Source organism: Pyricularia pennisetigena (genome assembly GCF_004337985.1).
Source record: "Pyricularia pennisetigena strain Br36 chromosome 4 map unlocalized Pyricularia_pennisetigena_Br36_Scf_9, whole genome shotgun sequence".
Classification (NCBI taxonomy): Eukaryota; Fungi; Ascomycota; class Sordariomycetes; order Magnaporthales; family Pyriculariaceae; genus Pyricularia; species Pyricularia pennisetigena.
The window spans coordinates 1,503,897-1,522,152 of record NW_021940921.1 but is presented as its reverse complement, the minus strand read 5'-3'; the positions used below and the strand labels follow the sequence as shown (position 1 = coordinate 1,522,152).

The 18,256-nt window shown below is 46.2% G+C and overlaps 8 protein-coding genes across 8 annotated transcripts; 6 read left to right on the top strand and 2 right to left on the bottom strand.

Moving 5' to 3' along the window:
* Nucleotides 1-705: 705 nt before the first annotated feature.
* Nucleotides 706-1,206, bottom strand: PpBr36_10389 (uncharacterized protein; the record flags this gene model as incomplete). Its single annotated transcript, XM_029897501.1, has 1 exon — nt 706-1,206. One exon carries the CDS (start codon nt 1,204-1,206, stop codon nt 706-708), a length of 501 nt encoding a protein of 166 aa, XP_029744437.1.
* Nucleotides 1,207-1,401: 195 nt separating this feature from the next.
* Nucleotides 1,402-1,536, top strand: PpBr36_10388 (uncharacterized protein; the record flags this gene model as incomplete). Its single annotated transcript, XM_029897500.1, has 1 exon — nt 1,402-1,536. One exon carries the CDS (start codon nt 1,402-1,404, stop codon nt 1,534-1,536), a length of 135 nt encoding a protein of 44 aa, XP_029744150.1.
* Nucleotides 1,537-2,117: 581 nt separating this feature from the next.
* PpBr36_10387 (uncharacterized protein) lies at nt 2,118-2,412 on the top strand (the record flags this gene model as incomplete). Its single annotated transcript, XM_029897499.1, has 2 exons — nt 2,118-2,180; nt 2,278-2,412. The coding sequence occupies 2 exons, from the start codon at nt 2,118-2,120 to the stop codon at nt 2,410-2,412; spliced, it is 198 nt and encodes a 65-aa protein (XP_029744202.1).
* Nucleotides 2,413-3,159: 747 nt separating this feature from the next.
* Nucleotides 3,160-4,240, top strand: PpBr36_10386 (uncharacterized protein; the record flags this gene model as incomplete). The annotated part of the gene is made up of 2 exons (XM_029897498.1): nt 3,160-3,268; nt 3,333-4,240. 2 exons carry the CDS (start codon nt 3,160-3,162, stop codon nt 4,238-4,240), a joined length of 1,017 nt encoding a protein of 338 aa, XP_029744201.1.
* A 1,892-nt stretch (nt 4,241-6,132) lies between these two features.
* Nucleotides 6,133-6,995, top strand: PpBr36_10385 (uncharacterized protein; the record flags this gene model as incomplete). Its single annotated transcript, XM_029897497.1, has 2 exons — nt 6,133-6,440; nt 6,818-6,995. The coding sequence occupies 2 exons, from the start codon at nt 6,133-6,135 to the stop codon at nt 6,993-6,995; spliced, it is 486 nt and encodes a 161-aa protein (XP_029744200.1).
* Nucleotides 6,996-7,137: 142 nt separating this feature from the next.
* Nucleotides 7,138-8,755, bottom strand: PpBr36_10384 (uncharacterized protein; the record flags this gene model as incomplete). The annotated part of the gene is made up of 4 exons (XM_029897496.1): nt 7,138-7,576; nt 7,631-7,911; nt 8,004-8,326; nt 8,626-8,755. 4 exons carry the CDS (start codon nt 8,753-8,755, stop codon nt 7,138-7,140), a joined length of 1,173 nt encoding a protein of 390 aa, XP_029744199.1.
* Nucleotides 8,756-14,305: 5,550 nt separating this feature from the next.
* Nucleotides 14,306-16,510, top strand: PpBr36_10383 (uncharacterized protein; the record flags this gene model as incomplete). The annotated part of the gene is made up of 7 exons (XM_029897495.1): nt 14,306-14,328; nt 14,514-14,892; nt 14,964-15,225; nt 15,312-15,782; nt 15,834-16,069; nt 16,154-16,259; nt 16,362-16,510. The coding sequence occupies 7 exons, from the start codon at nt 14,306-14,308 to the stop codon at nt 16,508-16,510; spliced, it is 1,626 nt and encodes a 541-aa protein (XP_029744149.1).
* Nucleotides 16,511-17,146: 636 nt separating this feature from the next.
* PpBr36_10382 (uncharacterized protein) lies at nt 17,147-17,762 on the top strand (the record flags this gene model as incomplete). Its single annotated transcript, XM_029897494.1, has 3 exons — nt 17,147-17,456; nt 17,531-17,623; nt 17,713-17,762. Coding segments are annotated over 3 exons (453 nt in total), but the record flags the coding sequence as incomplete, so codon positions are not given.
* Between the last annotated feature and the right edge of the window lie 494 nt (nt 17,763-18,256).

Below are 18,256 nucleotides of genomic sequence, written 5' to 3'. Positions count from 1 at the left end.
GAGAAGAAAGGAAACAAACAAAGTTCTGAGCTTGACGCGACGTCGATGAAGGTATCACCCTGGTGGGTCGTTGGTCAGGGGTCAGGGTTAGGGTCTGGTGATCTCATGGTCCAAATGTCACAGCGAACATGGTGAATAACAAAGGCCTAATAAATCAGGCTGCTGTTTTCGACCTACGGCCTTCATCAATCCGTAAAAGTAAACAATAGGACTGTAGGTCGCAAACCTCCAGACAGATTAATAGTGACTTCGTCACGTAGCTCCGCTATGCCCTCCGGGCGTATACTCCGTACACTTCTTAACTCCTCCCAAAGCTTTCGCACTGTTTTTAAAAATGCCAAGTTCAAAACTTGAAGGCCGAATTCCATCCTCAGCACTTCATTCGTGGAACGAAATAAGTAAGCGGAACGCAGTGTAGTGTCACTCAAGTAGTGGGTGTTACCAGTAATTATTTTTCCAACATGACGCTATTCACATGGTTGTTGCCAACAATTCTGCATCACTTTCTCCAAACAGCCTTTTCTGCATCTCCATGCGTTGCCAAAGCTGGCAAGCCAGGCCCCACGCCAACAAACGCTTCTCCAGAGTTCGGGGGTGTCCACAGGCACGGGGACAGTGTTTCCTGCGCTCCTAAGCTTATGCGCTGCTGGCAGCAGCGCGGGGGGTACAGCGACTCGTCAAGAGTTAAGGCTTGGAAAAGAGAGTTCAGACACCCTCGGCAGTATTCGTGGGAACAGGAACAGCGCGCCACATTGATAAAGTCAAACTCGTCGCCGCAACCGGTGCAATTCCTACTTGGGCGCCGCTTAACAACGCGGCGAGCGCCCCACAAGGAAGACTCCGCCTCAGCTCATGGTCCTGGTCTTGGTTATCTTCCACTGGCTCTTCCCGGTCGGTAACGTAGAGGAGCTTCAGCTTGTCGACGAGCTCGTCGTCGAGCTGAGTATCCCGCTGTGCCTGCTCTGGGTCGAGGCACCTGATTGTGTCAGCATCTTTGGTCACGGCCTCAGCAATACTTTCGCACATGGTTCGATCGGACGCAAGAACTGCTTGTGTTGCGAGTTCCTTTCGGAAGAACTCCGTGGCGATGGCAATATCAGGGGGCCCGTCGTTTTCCCGGCCCTTGCCCTTTATTCCGGACTTTAGGGCGTCCAAGTCTTCCAGCATCAGCTGGATGGCCAGGGAAAGGGAAGCAGAGTCCATCATTTCGTCTTGCTTCAAAATCTAACAAACGGAGAAAGAAAGAATAAAAGCGATAGCCTGAGTTGACTCTTTTTTCTTAACGAACTGATTTTGCGGCTTGCAAAAGGAGACCCTATGCTTTCATAATTGCAATTGGGGGGGAAATACGCAATATTTTAAACTCAAACATACAGATCAAAACAGCTTTCAGCCATCCAGATGTTGCGATTGGCTAGTCCACTATTTGAGAGTGCGTTCTGCCAAATACCGATATGTGTGTTGATGAACTTTGACAGGGTTGCCACACAGCCGAACGAGAGGCAAAACTTTCAAAGAAGCTTAACAGAGCAATAAGTGGTTTGTACAAATGTTGCCTGCCACCCGGATGACGTCTCTTATTTAAAGATGGTTGCAAGGTTTCATCTTGCGGCTCGCCACTCCACACAGATTAAATTTCCGCCATCCTGTCGACTGAATAAAGTTCGGCGGTCCGATCGGCGAAGGGCGGTTTTTACGTTCAACTTTATCATTCATATACAGCTCACAAAAACTGCCAGTCTTACATTGGAGGACGAATGCTGACATTACGCAAGCTTTGCATCTCGAATGACCTTACAACACTCATATGAACACGACGGAGCACATGCCATCATTTGGAACCCCATCTTTTCTGTTGAGAACAGAAGTCAACCCGACAAATCCTTTAAAATAAATGGTGGAAAATCCAACAAACCTAAAATTAAACAAGGTGCGAAAAATGTGGCTACTACGACAGTAGTATTTATAAAAATGGTATCGCAGACACAGCTACATCTGTATAAAGATTTCAACACCTACCAACAGCATAAAATTCCATCCTTGATAAATTCGGAAAAAGCCCATACAAAAATCAAACTTTTGAGAAATTTCTGAGCCATTTCTCTGAAAGCATTGCAATGCCTAAAGAAAAGCCTACACCCATGACCAAGGATGCGGCCTCTCGCATACAGTCTGCCAACGTAAGCAACTGCCTAATGTTTCGAACTTGGTTCGCATTTTATTTTTTCACAATCAATAGGGCTGACTTCTTGGGACTTCTTTTGGTTCATTTTGTAGGACAAGCATTTTAACGAGACTGGCAACAGGAGCGGCTTTGCGGCTCGTGCCCAGTCCGCAGCTGATAAAAACGCCAATGTTGCTGCCTCCAGCAACAACACAGCGCGGCTATTTCTATATCATCGGAGTATTTAAAAAGAAAAAGAAAAAGAATTCTAAACAATTGTTTAATATAATCCAGCAACCCCGCAAATTTGGTTAAATTTGAGTTTGAACTGGACGAAGTGCATGGGTATGCACCAACGGATTTAGTATGTGAAATAGGGTGCGCGGCTCGGTGTCCTGCGCGACTCGGTGTACATCCACGTTAATTAAAGTTTTCACTTATTCGTGCAATATTAATGCATTTTAATGGTAGGTCTGGGGGCCTGATCTTCACAGTTTATTTCTCTTCTTAATTTAGAATTTTCGTCAATAATGCCCATTACACTAAGGTTCTCCAATTTTGAGAGGAGTGTTGAAGGCATTGCTGACTTCAGGTTACGATTAGTGAATAAACATAGACTGGATGGCTCATTGAGTCGGATGTACTAAAAATACAACTATATCCAAGCAAAATGCAGTCTTTGCAGGATTTAGCTTTGCGCCGCAGTTTAAGTCTAAACACGAAATTGAAAGGTTGAAATGAAATCGTAAATGTAACCTGCCTGAGCCCGCCATCGACAGACCCTAATCCTGAATACGACGGGGTGAACCTGTGGTTGGCAATTTCATATGATGATAGCACTGAACTCCACCCACGGGAAGCTAAATACTACCTTCTTTTTGTTTCAATTCCCGATTTGTCAACTCACTTTCCATCTTGAAAGCCCCTCCCCACTAATATTTCAGGGCATTCTCTTTTTTTTTGTTTTTCTTCTTCTTCTTTTTCTCACCCCGACCATGCATGTACATTTTGTCGTTTCTTGTTTTGCGATCAGCATCGCGGCCATACCTACTGGTATGCGCATGTACGACAGGGAGATTACTGCCGCCGAGGCCACGACGTTGGGTCAACTGTGAGGAAGGGGTGGTTTTTGAAGAAGAGACTCGTTGGGGGCAATTGAGGAATGCAGTGTTTGGCGAGAAGAAGAAGCTGGCGGACCTGCGAGCTAAGCCGCCGAAGCCACCAAAGAATTTTAACTGGGACCAAGAGGTGATTATCGAAGGCCCAAATGGCGAGATATTGGGCACAGGGAGACCGGTAAGACCGCCGGGTTCAGCCCCACCAGCGCCCCCACCGCAACAGCCGTCACCACCACCACCACCGCCGCAACAGGAGTGGGTTCCAGATCCGTCTTACCAACCGGAAGATCCTGATACATGGGAAAACGACGTGCCACCTTCCCAGCAAGCGATACAGGCTGTGGAAGACGCCCAGAACGGGGTTTATAACCCTTTGCACGCGCAGCAACAAAACCACGAGGGCGCCGGGGCATATGCGGACTATGACTTCCATGGTCACCAGGACTCGGGACATCCCGGCAGCTACGTGGACTATGACTACCAAGGCCATACGAACTCGGGACATCCCGGCAGCTACGTGGACTATGACTACGAAGGCCATCCGCAGGCGCATCATCACGGCTATCCGGCCGGGCGACCGCAGGACTGGTCAACGCAAATGGAGCCATTCACCCGTTCCCCGGGGGGATACTTTTGGGAATCGGGCGCTTCTCCGGTATATCAAAGGCAGGGATCCCAGCAGGGCCAGGGGATATTATCTACTGTCATGTCGGGTGGAGCGCAGCTCCTGAGGACCGGAGCACAGATGGTGTCGGGTGCGGTGCAGCAGTACCAGCACTCGCAGAACCCGCGGCCAATGTACCCACACCCTCAGTACCAAGGGTCAGGCTATCACGAGCATGCCGGGCCAGGTCAGACAGTTCAGCCCGCGGGCCCCCGGTACGCGGATTGGGTTTACGACAATTTACCCGGCGAGGGACCCCCGGGAAGAATCGTCGGTCCAGATGAATACCATTGACACAGCTTGCGGAGTGATTATCAGTAAAGAGGTTAGATGGGGATCATCAAATACAGCCCCGGGGAAGTGGCGGTTTAACGTCGAACTTCTTTTATGTGACGGATAGGTTTTGTACTAAAGCGACGTTTCGCTCTCGCTCCGTGTTACAGTCTGATGGCCTCGCATCCACAGGCTTTAGGAGCAGAGTTTATCACATTTAGACAGTCCTGGCGTTTTCTTTTCTTTGGTTTGCTTTTGGATCTGCGTTTTAGGCATCACTGTCCTGGCTTACGTTTGTTGTTTCGATTATGTTACGGAGTGGCGTGCCTAGGCGACTGCCAACCGTGACTAGCTCCACCTCACGTGATAAGGCGCCAGGGTGACTTTGTTATTTGCTCGCTTAGGCGTGTGTACGCGATTGGCACTGCGTGCCTTTCTTCTTCCTTTACACTTAGCTTTAGATCTTCGAACAGAATCGCCCCTATATTGCAGCCTTGTCTCTTTGGGATCGCTTTCGTGACAGTTCTGGGCTTGACGCGACGTCGATGAAGGGATCACTGTCACGGCCAGGCATACATTGGAGAACCTCAGTGTATTAGGCGCTATTAACGAAATTCTAAACTGAAGAGAAGAGAGAAATTACAATCAACGACGCGCTGGAGAGACGCGCTTGAATCCGGGGCCAGTGGATCCCTTTATCCGATGCCTGGCTCGGCGTGGAGCCGAGTCGTGATTCTGAGGGTAGGTCTGGGGGGCCTGATCCTCACACTTGTTTTAACTACACATTGTATTTTCATATAACGTTATCTCCACTCCATTACCCCAAAACAACGTAGCAAAGTAGCTTAGAATATAAATAAACGCCAATCAAAACCCTAAGTTTAAAACAGCCCCAAAAGCTCTCCAGTTGGAATTTTTAGAAACTGACTGGCTTTGCTTTACCATCAGAGCGTGCCCCCATTATAGAAATCCTGCCGTTGTCCCTATAACTAGCTTCACAGTTCGTATTGTCAAAACTAACCCATACTCCCATAATTTCGTGACTTTCTCCTGACGGAAGTGTGCCCCGAAGTAGGACAGCTTTCGGTGTAGCTATACTATAAACGATATAGTTGCATTGAATTGCGGTGACGCTTGAAATATAAGCTGCAGCCGCCCCGGCGGCGGTTATAGTCCTGAACTTCATGAGGGTAAAGTGTAGAACGCTGACGGTATTAAAATAAAGGAAAAAAGGCGGTAACTGATAGACAAGGACACCTGATGGGTAAGTTGCAGGGTCTCCAAAGAAGTGTCGCATCTTAAATAAATATAGAGGAGAGTTCTAACTTTTATTGAACTGATCAAAAATAGCACGACTGAGCTATAATAAGAAAAGTTTATTTATTTTTAATGATATTAGCCAGCCTTAAAGGCAAATAAATCCCTCTGAGCTAATAGCTGGAATTAGAATAACCTGGAAAGTTTGCTCAAATCTGTTGGAATAATAATAACTGTCGCACTTAAAGGGATATCCCGACATGGAGTAACAGGTGCGGCCCCCTGGATGCCTTACAAGTAAGGCACCCATCGGCCCGCACGAAACTCTTTTGTGTCCCAGAACAGATTGCAAATAGCTTCCTTTGTTACTTAGAAGGAAGACAGGAATAATTAGATATAGCGATTCGCACTACTTATTTGTCTCAACTCGAATCCCTACGCGTAGACGAGGTCTATGAACACAAGTCGACCGGACGAATTTCGCAGAGCGGAAAGAGCCAGGAAACTTTGGGCCAGATCACAAAGTCTATAAGCACTGGAAGGAGTCATGGTTCGGTGCGTACACAGCCAACAACCATCCCGTTGCGTTGCCAGAAGGCAAGTCGGACGCCCTGCTTCGATACCACGGCATTATTTTTGAGGTTCAAATTGTCAGCATGGCGGACGACATGTATAACAAACTTGCACATGACCTGCTGCATAAAGATGCCGGCGAGCTTCTTACCCGCCAAGATGGGATGACACTGGATCTTTCTCGTGGCATCGCCAAATGTTTGGCACTCTGCATGCAGATGATGAAGAGCAAGCTGAAAGGCTCCGATATAAAAACAATGAGGCAAGAATCGGAGAAATTTGGGATCCCAGACCAAGCGAGCAAAGAAGTCGAGTCGGCTGTCGACGGCTTTTGGAAGGATGCTGAACAAGAGGTTACATTTCGCTTGGATAAGATTAATGCCAAAATTGAGTAAGTTGAAGATCCTCCCAATGCTGCTTCAACACACGACTAAGAGGAATTTTAGATTACCTGCAGCAAAAGCAAAGTTACATTTCTCTGTCCCCTTTGGCAGAAACGAAAGCTTTGTCGGGCGAGAAGAAATTTTGAGTAAGCTGTTGGAAAGGCTACCCCCTGATGCGCACCCAGACGCCTGTTAACGCACAGTCATCCATGGCCTCGGCGGTATCGGAAAGACGCAGGTCGGCATTGAGGCTGCCCACCGTATACGCGCCGCACACCCCGACTGCTCCGTTTTTTGGGTCCCGGCCGTGGAGATGACCATGTTTGATAACGCTTACCGAGACATTAGCCTGCAGTCATTAATTAAACCATATATTAGAACACAGGAGGACGAAAGCGGCGCCCAACCTTTACGTGGATGACGTCTGCCTTCACAATGGCCTAAAATATCATTATCTTGACAACGCTTGCACAGAGTATATGACCAAGAGAATCGTCACAGAGGTTTTGCCACACCAATGCACATTTACACTTCTATACAATTCCAAGACTTTTGAGTATTGAGATTAGGTTGACATTGCTTGCGAAACTTCCGGTTAACTGCCCGTCCTTGCGCATATATGTAATTCCCGCCTACTCCTGACCAGCTCGATTTTCTTGACGAGGTCGGAGCAGGCGACAGGTCGAGGCAAGAAGCGCATCTCCATTAAACTTTCAATTTATAATTAACGTTATACAATGACGAGGTCCGGACCTCGCATCGAATGGCAACGACATTCGGAGCTTCCACCTTGGGGGAGTCAGAGCCTTCGGTCCCTATTGTAATGTCCATGGGCCCGTCGTATTTATTACTTTCTTCGTCGACCCTCGGTCGGCCCGGGCAGGCGCCGGCCTCGATATCAGCATCGCCACCATTGCCGTGCAGGGAGCGGCCGTACCGCACCCGCCTGTTGAAAAAAGGTGCGGCGCGTAAAATACCGCTATGTTGTTGTAGCGCCCAGCTCGGCCCAATCTCCGTTTGGGACCGAGACGTGACGCACGTTTGAACCAAGGTAGGCGGCACAAAGTTTTGCGGGCCGCAGGAATGCAGGAACATATTATTAGGGCGCTTAGCTCGGCGATGGACCATAATAGTGGTTCGACGACTAGGATTTTAAATCAAAATATTAGCTTTAGATGGCTTTGTATATAAGTGTAACGGTTTGTTGTAAAAGTATATCTGACATATTCCGTCGTCGATTGTGGTTTTTGCGGTTACCGCGACCCTTTTGACCGAAATTATGCAAACGCTAGCTTGAATCGTTAGCTTCAGTGAAAGCTTGTCAACCATCGGCAAATGTCTCTGGTAGACTAACAAAATCCCCAAGGACAGCATAAAACTAATGCTGATCTTTTTGGTGTTTGACATAAACCGCAGTCCCCATATAAAAGGGATTGGTTCAAGGAAAAGAACACAATCCGTGCATAAATTGGATAGAAACTACGTGCGAGGCACAAATTAGCAATTTGATCAACTATTCTGCCGCTTTCAACAATTTGGATTCCGATGCGGGGCAGGAAAGAGGAGCTTACGCCAACCCACCATACAACTTTCGTATCAACACAAGCGCCCTCCATGCCGGGGTTCCAAGTTTTCGCCACCGGCTGGCACCGAAAAATGGTTGCCACAATCTCCTCGGTGCTCTGGCACAGGACGTAAACGATAATGCAGCGGTTCAATATTCGAACGTATCTGCTCGGAAATAAGCGGAGATGTAACACGGCAAAAAAGCATTTTACCAGCGCCATACCGAGGCTAAAGCTGATCAGACACACGGTACCAAACCTAATCTGCTTAGTGTAGTTTTCGGAGTTTTTATCGACAGTCTCGGTTCCCAGGCTGGCCGAGGCGCAGGCTATGGAGAAGATGCATAAAATCGCATTGGAAATCTGTTTAAGTCCAACAAACTATAAATTGGTGTACTCTCGGGTTTGCGGGATAACACCTGGCTTTTGAGGACGCATAATTTACCCAGCAAAAAATGATAAGTACTAAAACAACAGATCGTCAGTTTTATGTAACGTTATTAGCACCAGTGCATTACTCGGGTTTGTTTTTAATCGCTAACCAAGAAAAAGAATATAAAAGAAAAAAAAAAAAGAAAACAAAGAAATGGGGATAAAATAAGCACGAACACCAGTCAGTCGCACTAACCATCATCGGTGCGTAGTCCCGCTAAGGAAATTTGAACCCATGTTCTTAATCCCACCAGGAGCCCGGTCACGGCCAGGAGCGATATTGCTGTCGTGTAAAGGGCAAGTTTTAAATCTTTGGAAAACTGCATAACAATTGCAAGCCGCAGCGAGTTTTAGGAATTTAAATTTTTATTTCAAAATTAATTTTATATCCTGTTGCTTTTAAGGAGGCAAAAAGAAAATTTGAAAACGGAACTTAAGAAAATAGGAATGTCTGTCTCCAGGTCAGCCTTTATATCCTACAATTTTCCCCTGGGTGTTTCGAATAAACCATACTCCCTGCCGTGCAATTAATTTGATAAAAAGGCCGAAGAAACAAAGAAATAGATCGTCGATTGCGGGTTTTTGGTTTTGTTTTCAAGTTATATAACCACTTGGTCCACGTTATATTATTGTGCCGGCCAGGCCGTTCCTTTTTTTCTGAGTGACGTCTAAACAAGGTTTGTGCTAATGCACCCTGTGACTTTATATTCCTGGGCCGCCAGGCGGTATGGTCCTAAAACGGTCGAACCCGGAATGTAAGTACAGGGCTCTTGATCGCTGCTGTTCAAATATGCGCAATCTCACCTTAGAAAGACTAGTTGGTGCGAAATAAGATTTCACTTGAAAACAAGTAATTTAAGCTTTTCGGGAGCATTAAGTTTCGTTGCGTACACGATTGGATGACGCGAAGAGAAAAGACGATTCGGGGATGTTTACCCTATTATTCAGTAAATGGTAAAAAGTGGACCTTCCTGAATCTCCGCTTACCCCGCCACATAAATTATATACCAAACTTTCCGGAAAGGTATTTTAGGTTATTAAAACCCCGATTTTCTCGTCCGTTGCCTTTCCTGTTTCCCATAAGGCGGTACTTTCTCCTTATCGGAGGCATGGTAACTTTTGACCAAGTACATCTTTCACAAAGGGTTTGCTAGGAATTGTTAACAGCTTTTTCCGAAGGTAAGACGAAAGTCGAGACGGATCTGGCGAGGGTCGATAAATAAAAGAAGTACATCACGTTCGTTTAACCTCCATATCGGGTTTGGTCCTTCCGCTCAAAAGCAGCGAGGGTTTTTAATTAAATTACGGTATCAAAGCACATTTTGAACCTCGTTCTTTTAGTAATTTGACTAGGAAATCTAACTGCTATTCAACGACTTAATATATCTTTCAACCCTTTCGGGCTAGTTTCAGGGGAAAGTATATTTACCAAATCCAGGGTCCCTGTCAAAAGCCACAACACCACTTTTTGGGTTGGCGTACCAAGTATTCGGGCCAGATGAACAAATTTTGTTAACCGCAAGGAAATCTGGTATCAAAATCTTTGTTTCTGAGTGTATATCAGGCCAGTTTCGAATTTCGCGCTGGGTGAAAAGCTGTTACGATCAAGGCATCGGGATAACCTGTTCCTAAAAGTGAGCGCACAATGTCGTGAATTGCCAAAACGCTTTAAATCCCAATTGTTGAGGAGTAGGCCGATTATTTCGCTAACATCTGCACCGTGTCAAACCATTGGAATTAGTTTCCAGATTTTGCGTACGTGTTCGTCGGCAAAACACCAACATACATTCCTCAGCCCGGACTACTATGGGGCTGGGACTTCCCAGTTGCCATTAGGCAATTACTTACCATATTTTATTTGAACTCGGAGAAAGCGCCTCGCGTGTTGTTGTCAGCAAGTAAAAAACAACGTTGAAAAAGGAAAAGGCTCGGAATGCTTCGCGCCTGCATTTTTTTTACAAAAGTTGTTGACCAAGGCCACATGATAACTTTCTTGTGTTTTCTTTCTAATTCAGTTAATAAATATCACAGAACGCAGTTCCAGCGGGCCATTTCCTCATTTGCTGGTCATATCATAAAAATACAAGCACTGATTAACGTATTCCAGACGGCAGCCCCGGGGTCCAGTCGGACGCCTTCCATAAACATTTTGGGACGGTCGTTCTCGTTGCGGGCCGAATACCTTTGAGGTTTTTTGCTGGGCTTTTCTATCGCTCGTAACGGGCGCGTCCTCGTCCTGCGTTTCGGGGGTCAGTGGCAACATTTGCATCGCGTATTTTGTCTTTCTCGTCCGCCATCTTGCTCGCGTTCTTCACCTGTTTCGTACCTACGAGTGAGGAATAGAAACAATAAAAGAAAACTTTGGTGCAGTAAGGGATGATGGCAGAAAGTTCCGGGAAAGGATTATCAGATGAAGAACGGGTTGCGAACAGGTGGTTGTTGTACTCGATATACCGGGACGCATTAGACTGCCCCATACGGGCGCGTGCGGAGCCGAAGAACAAGCTCAAGGGTCTTATAGGCCGAACTGACCCGTCTTATCACTCGAGCGCCTTCCAATAATATTGCTTCGATATAATGGCGAGGGGACGCGAAAATATTTAAAGTGGAACAACCAACTCAAATTGCAGCGCGGGGAATTGTGCAAACATTAAAGAACGTCCCTGTATTGGAAGGTTACAGTGGATCTCGGACGAGGTTGCAGTGGACGACGGGCAACGTGGATACCACGCTCCAAAATGAACGGTTTTAACTTTTCCCCTGAATCAAATTTCGGCAGGAATCAAGCCAAATTTAGCAGATGCGGCAAAATTAGAGTTAGCTGGTCTGGAACTGTTTAATCGGACGATGGACAAAAAAGGGGTTGACAATTATTTAGCCGCCCCATTATTAATTGCTACTGCAATGCACAAAGGCGATGGATAACCCCTGTCTCTGTTTTACGTAGGAGATTCAGTAAACCCGGCTAGAACCGGGGTCAAATTTGGAGATTTCCCTCAGGCGCCCGTGATGTGCCCAAGTGCCTCAAGTGATTAGAGATACATATCAAATAATACATCCCTCAACTAGGTATTAAACTAGGTATCGTACAATAAAAGGCATTCTTTGAAATATTTCTCATGTGCATTCCACCCTTGGTTCAATGCTTGGTCATCTAGGTCAGCAGAAAGACAACCAACCACTTAATTAATTACAATCGTTTTTGGCTCTCGTTTGACACAGCCTATAGAAATCTTGTGAAAACCTACTCACCTAGGTGAGCTGGCGCCAAATCCCGGACCAGGCCCGCGATTGATTATCAGTCTAAATAATAAGTTTATCCCAGTTAACATTCATGCAACTTCCGACCGAATCAACAGTTTTTTATATACCGAGGTTAAATATAAAAAGTAAAAGCTATGGACTTGTGACCTGCTGTTTATTAAAGTTGGAGGTATAAATTTTAATACCGAGATATAATATAGAAAAGCCCACAAGCTTGCTCTGTGTTATACGTTTATATGGAATTCCGTTGTTCATACCTGTGTAAAAACTGTGTAAAATACTGTTAAAAGTTTCCAACACGTTCTACAGCCTAGATAAATATTACACCCTTGTAGGATTCCAAAATTTTGGCCTGCAAATTGCAAAATTGGTCTTTCGAAAACTGTGCCATGCTCACGGCGCGTATATATGCAACTTTCGTAGGTAGGTGAGGCAGGCGCTTGCCGTAAATATCCCCGAGTGTTAATTTATGGGCAGACACGCGAGTAAGTAGATCACGTGCACAACCACGTTATCTAAGGACACGAAGCAGAGTTTTCCAAGAGATTCATGCAGGCTTGTAGATAGTTACAGTTTTACGAGAGTTAGATCATGATGAATTAGAGATATATAGTTTTGTTACTTTGTTTGTATTGTTTTACCGATCGCAGCGATCACACGATTCCTATCAACACCGAGCTCAAATTACAATTGTCCAGTCCGCCCATGTGTTCTAGACTGTTGACGGCACCTACTTATGCAGCTACTTCGTAAGCACCTAGGTAAATATCGGATTAAAGTGTTTCTAGGTACACGCCGATGGGGCTGGCCACGCCCTCCCATACATATTAAACCATGCAACAATACTACATACTCAATCCGATATTAAACTTTCTTTATTAGTGTCTTACTTATTCCTAATTCGATTTGATGTAGCGATTGGTTAAAATGCGTGGTGATCATTATTCGCCGGCTTTTGATCACATAAAAGCTTAGGTTTTTTAGATTAGTCCAAGGGACATTTGTTTTCTAGCTGACCAAATTTAAATTTACTGTTTACTACGTGGAATAGTGGCTGATTATCTAGCCTGAAAGAGGCAGCAACAACATCAGGCATAATAGAAGACTTTAGTCAAACCTGCCGAACTATCTGTCTTCTTTTACGTCCCTGTTCAGGGTTCAAACCCCGATGAGAAAACCAAACCTTTTGTACGTGGAACCAGTCTGTTGGTAACAATTTGCAACATAACCCCCTCCCCTTCCCTCTCCAACTAATATGCATGCAGAGATTCCACCCAAGCACGCCGCGGCTAAATCCAAAACGGTAGCTGTATCCATTAACCACATACAAGGGTTAATAACATTGCCGAGTTAATCTCACACCAAATATAAACTCTGGTAGTTAAATTGGCGGGCTTCGCATTTTTCGTGCGGTTTCCTTGGGATCATCTCTGCTTGGGGAACCAACTAAGGAAGGCATTTTTTTGCCGCGCAGAAAAATTTAAGTTGTGCCCTAAATCGCTTTGGGGGGAGGATACCAAAAAAAACAGGCAGGTAGTCAACCCACTTCGGTGGGTCCTGAGTAGGTAGACGGGGGCTAACATATAAGACAAGGTACGGTAGCAGCAGCCTGCCTGCCTGAAAGTGCTAAGATAGTACCTTCCTCTTATTGAGGTTTACCCCAATTACCTGAGTTGCCTACCTACGTACGCAGTAACTATATGACTCCATATACCACACCCCTCCATTTTTGGCAAGGAGCCCACTCACCCACTCACCCACGCACCACCTGGCGATACCCCACTTGCCCGCTCAAGATACCCACTAATTAATTCTACCGCCATCCACTATTACCAATACAATTTTCGATAACTTAAGTATAAATGTGCCTATCTCCGATGTTCCATTCTGCCGGCGCACCAAAAAAATCAAAGCTCTCTTCCTTTCAGCAGCTGAATCATCGTTTGTTATCTAACTAAAAATCCCCTGCTGGTTGCTGGCATTGTAACGTGCTAGAGGATTCGAGGAAAATGCCCGTAAATAGCGCGCGCGGGCTTACAAGCCCAATTTCAGATCATCAATTGGGAGCATTAGGATGGTATGAGCCGTTTCAGCTTTGTTTATATCCCTTGACTCTGCTTTGTAGTTTTCTTTCCTATCATCTCAAATAATACTGAATCACATCACAGTTTTCACTGCTCTTTCATCTACGACTATTATTATGCATATACATTAACATGAACCAAATAAGACCCAGAGACACACTAACTGATTACTTCCCACAGTCAAAACTGCCGCGAAAAACACCTTAAATGTATGTTTTCTTTAATCGGCTTCCAACAAAGTGATACATGTGCTTTCAAGAACGTTAACTTTTCTTCTTAATACCGTTTAGAGAAACTGACTGACGCACACATTTTCTCCAATTGCAGGCGACAAAGCGACGCCAATATGTGGTCGTTGCTCTAAGACGGGGCGTGAATGCCGAAGAGGCTTCAAATTCCGATTGATCAAAAGTGTGAACTTGCCGAAACGGTTTCAATTCAACCAGGAACAACTCCATATCAGGTCAACCGGAATACTTGGACCGAGCTAACTCGATTGCATCCAGAATCTTTTGCACGTAATCAGCCATGGATGTCCTCGCCCGGCCAGAGTTAGTTTGAGCTCATCCAAATCGGAGACGCATTCGACCATATTCTATCACCCCTAATCACGCCTCGCTAACATTTTTATATCGAACTATTTATATCTAGTTACATACGTGGACGAGACGGAGCCCACCGCAAAAGCTTAAAATGACCAGGCAGGCTTTGTATCTCAGCTTTTGTCTCCAGAAAGTACACCATCTCATTGGAGTGTCGAGGACAATACAGCCAGTGACTACCTTCCCCATCACTCAAATGCGGATGGCCTGCCGTCTATTATATCCGCCCCTTTAGCCGCCCAGCAGCAATATACTACCGCTGTATCGCCCTCAAGCCTCGTCCATAGAAACGATAAGTTTCGATCGGAGGTTTTACCCTCAAAACCACGTCAATCGCCATCAAATAATAAAAAGTCGTCGTCCAACGCCGCCGACGTTGGTTCGGGCGGTGTATCCATTGGCCGTGCGTCGCCCCAGCTCGCCAGCCTGTATCTCACCGAGCCTGTCTGGCCGCTAGGGTCGGCATCAGAGGCCATGCTGCTCAGGCATTTTACTCGCAACCTTGCTCCTTGGGTATGTCATGTTGACTGGCACTTTCTGTTCAAGTTCTATCCTGTATAACTCTTTGCTTACGAACGAGGCAGATCGATCTTTGTGACCCTCTTACTCTCTTTCAGGCTCTTGTCCCGCGACGAGCAGGGACTTGCCCCGTATTGCTCAATGCAATATTTGCGCTTGCTGCTCGGCATCTCAGTCACACAAGCGGCTACGACCACTTTGCCGCAAACCGTTATCACGACAAGTGCCTGAAATTATTTGTTCCACTATTGCAGCATCGTGCTGTCTTTTCGGACGAGAACCTTTTCGCCGCGACAATGATTCTTCAAATATTGGAGGAAATGGAAGGTACGGGGGCCTGACCATTACGTAAATATTGAAAGTCGGACGGTCGGCCACACATTGGAAGCTGACCCTTTACGTAATTGGCGCAGTAAGAAACATGGGTGTCGATACTAAAAGCTACCTCCTCAGCATTTACCAGTTTGTTAGCCATGGCGGTCGCTATATTAAACCCCGCAGTCTCTCCGCTGCAGCCTTTTGGGCCGGACTCAGGCAGGATATTTACAGCGCCTCTATGAGCAACCAACCTGTCCGTGTTAATATAGAGACCCCCATCGTCGACAGGTCCTTGGAGCCCACCGACGACGATGCCGCCTGGGCCAACCGTGCAGTCGCACACTGTGCCGACGTGTTGAACTTTTGTTTCGGTCAAAATCACGATGTTTCTCCAAGCCTTGGGTCGACAAGCGGCACATTCTCAACGACTGAGAGATGGCGCAGGTTGAGGGAATGGGGGCGAGCCTGGCAGATGTTTCTCCCCAAATCTTTTGTGCCAATACTGGACAGGAAACGGTCTGAAAAGGAAGCGTTTCCCGAGGTTTGTTACCAAACATCGTGTCATAGTATGTACATTTAGCACGTTGTCGAAACCCAACATGGTATCGTGTGTTAAGAAAGGCAACTTATTAACCTCAAGCTTTATGCGCAATTTGCAGTTACTGGAGTCCAACATCATATTTTAGCCCAGCTTTTTCTCATCCGGTTCGACCCAAAGATCCGTCGAATAGGAGGACAGGGAGAGTCAGTAATACGGCGCATGAAGGTAAAGCCCCAATACAGTTACACCATAAACACCGGATTTTCGTCTTTTAAATTTCACTCCAAACTGCCCTGGACTTGGCAGTATACAGTACATAATTTCTATCGTACGATGGGCTACACGTGACTGGCTGCTGACTATTTTCCGACCGCAAAATGAACAATTTTAAATTAGTTACAGCATCACATTCAACACCTGGTCCGCTGTTTATGTGGAATTGGAGTTCATAACGACTGGTCACCACCAGCACTGTTCACTGCTTGCATCGGGGTAGCGGCTTGTAAGTTTTGGATTTGGATCTGAGTTCCCCGCCGGTATATAAGCGGCGCACCGCTATTGTTAACGATCATTACCTAATACTTTTGTGGGGATTATTTTACAGTCGGTGACCTATTCGAGAACCGAAAAGATCAGGAAGCGCTTTTGGACATACTTTGCCGTACTTCACGAGACCATGCGTGGCCGACTGAATCCGTCCAGAAACAAATGATGGAATCGTGGAGATGGTCTGCAAACGCAAACGCAAACTGAAGATTGGTAAGCTGTCGAATAAGCAATTGGAATTGCACGCTAGGATACGCAGGAACAGGGTTCTAGGGGTTCAAAGCCTAAGTCAGTGCCTCCTCGAACCATGGCCAACCGATAACCCAGCGGAGGGGTGTGAAGACAGCGGTTTACGATGGCAGGTGGCGATTGTTGTATCTTGGAAGACAAGAGCGCACTGTTTTTCGAGTACATAACTGGCCATCGTATTTGAGGACTGGTCATATGCTTCCGCATTTATCCAGCCCGGAGCTGCATTGATACACGTTCCAACGCTCCAACGCACCAGGTCCAATATAAAAGGTCTTTTTATTAAGCAACTCATACTCGAAACCCTTCCATCATACCGGTTCCGTTCATATTTAAGCAGTGTGCCGGTTTGGCCGGCCGATGATGCTGTGCTTCTCGCAAGCTCCAAATTGAAGTTTTCTTCCTGCCTTTAGTTTCAGACTTAGCGCGTGAATATTGTCTACAGCCGAAGTCACTAATATCCCATCAGTCAATCTTTAGTGACTTCCACCATTCTCCAAACACCAAGCGCTGCTCCCGTCAAAAGACCTAACCCTAGGCAAAAACAAACTAGAAATACGCTAACCTGCAAAAGAAACTTCAAGCTATCCAGGGCATGTTCCATACAACCCAAAGCTTTCTAGACCTTCAACGGTGTTTCCCAACGCCGCCGTGCTGGTAGAGGCTGATGGAAATTTTGCTCCCGAACCAACCGATACGGCAAATTGCCCGACGCATCATCCACCTCGTCCGGTAGGCTGGCCGACAACAGATGCTCCAGCCAGGCCACTGCGAAATATCCCGCAAAATGCTGGTAATCCTGGTTCAGAAAGATCAGGATTTGATTTCGGTATGACGAGGGTTCCCGCGGAGAGGACAATGGGATTTGGACCGCAGATTGCCGGTTTTGACGTCAATCAACAAAGTGTGTGACCAAATACGACGCGTCTTTTCGCCAACGTTGTTTTAGCACAGAGACAACGATAAACAACCACAAAGAGGTGGCAGGTAACCAGAACGATAAATTACAAGAGCCAGTTCGGTTCAGGCGATGCATCTATTTTGCAGATACAGACGTAGAAGGCAAAACCGGTCAGTTATGTGAACTAGCTACAGTTTATAATGGATGAGGCCAACCGTAGTACATCGTGCGCTTTATGATGTGCACACCTTCTGTCTAGGTCAAATCCCTGGCAAAATCTGTCTTCTTACAAGTAGGGATGCTTATTAGGATGGGTTTAGTAGAATTTCAAGGACCTTTTCAACACGCCATAGTTGCTTCGTGAAGAGTGGTAAGTTTAAATCTGATGTCTATGTGCATAGCGCAGTTACAGCTTGGAAAAGGAATTAACGTGGATGTACAGTACCCTGGACAGGACAGTACCCTGGACACTTTTCCTGCACCACGCCAATTCCAGCTTAAATCGCAACGCCAGCATTATTTAACTTACCTGAATGCAATCGGAACTATATATATCAGACATTTCTTCATCCTCCTGACAGGTTCGCGCATTATATCCTATGTTCCCGCAATTGCCACAGCGCCGTTTAATCGCCGGTCGCGCATTAATTCCCTCCCCATTTTCACTTTTTTCCTCCCGTACCGGATTATCCGCGTTGTTTAATTGTAACAAATTTTAAACATTTTGTACGGTAGACGACCCTCTTTCGCGGATGCGTGTTTTTTTGGCCCTGCGCCGTTTGTTAAACGTTTCGTTGGCCTTC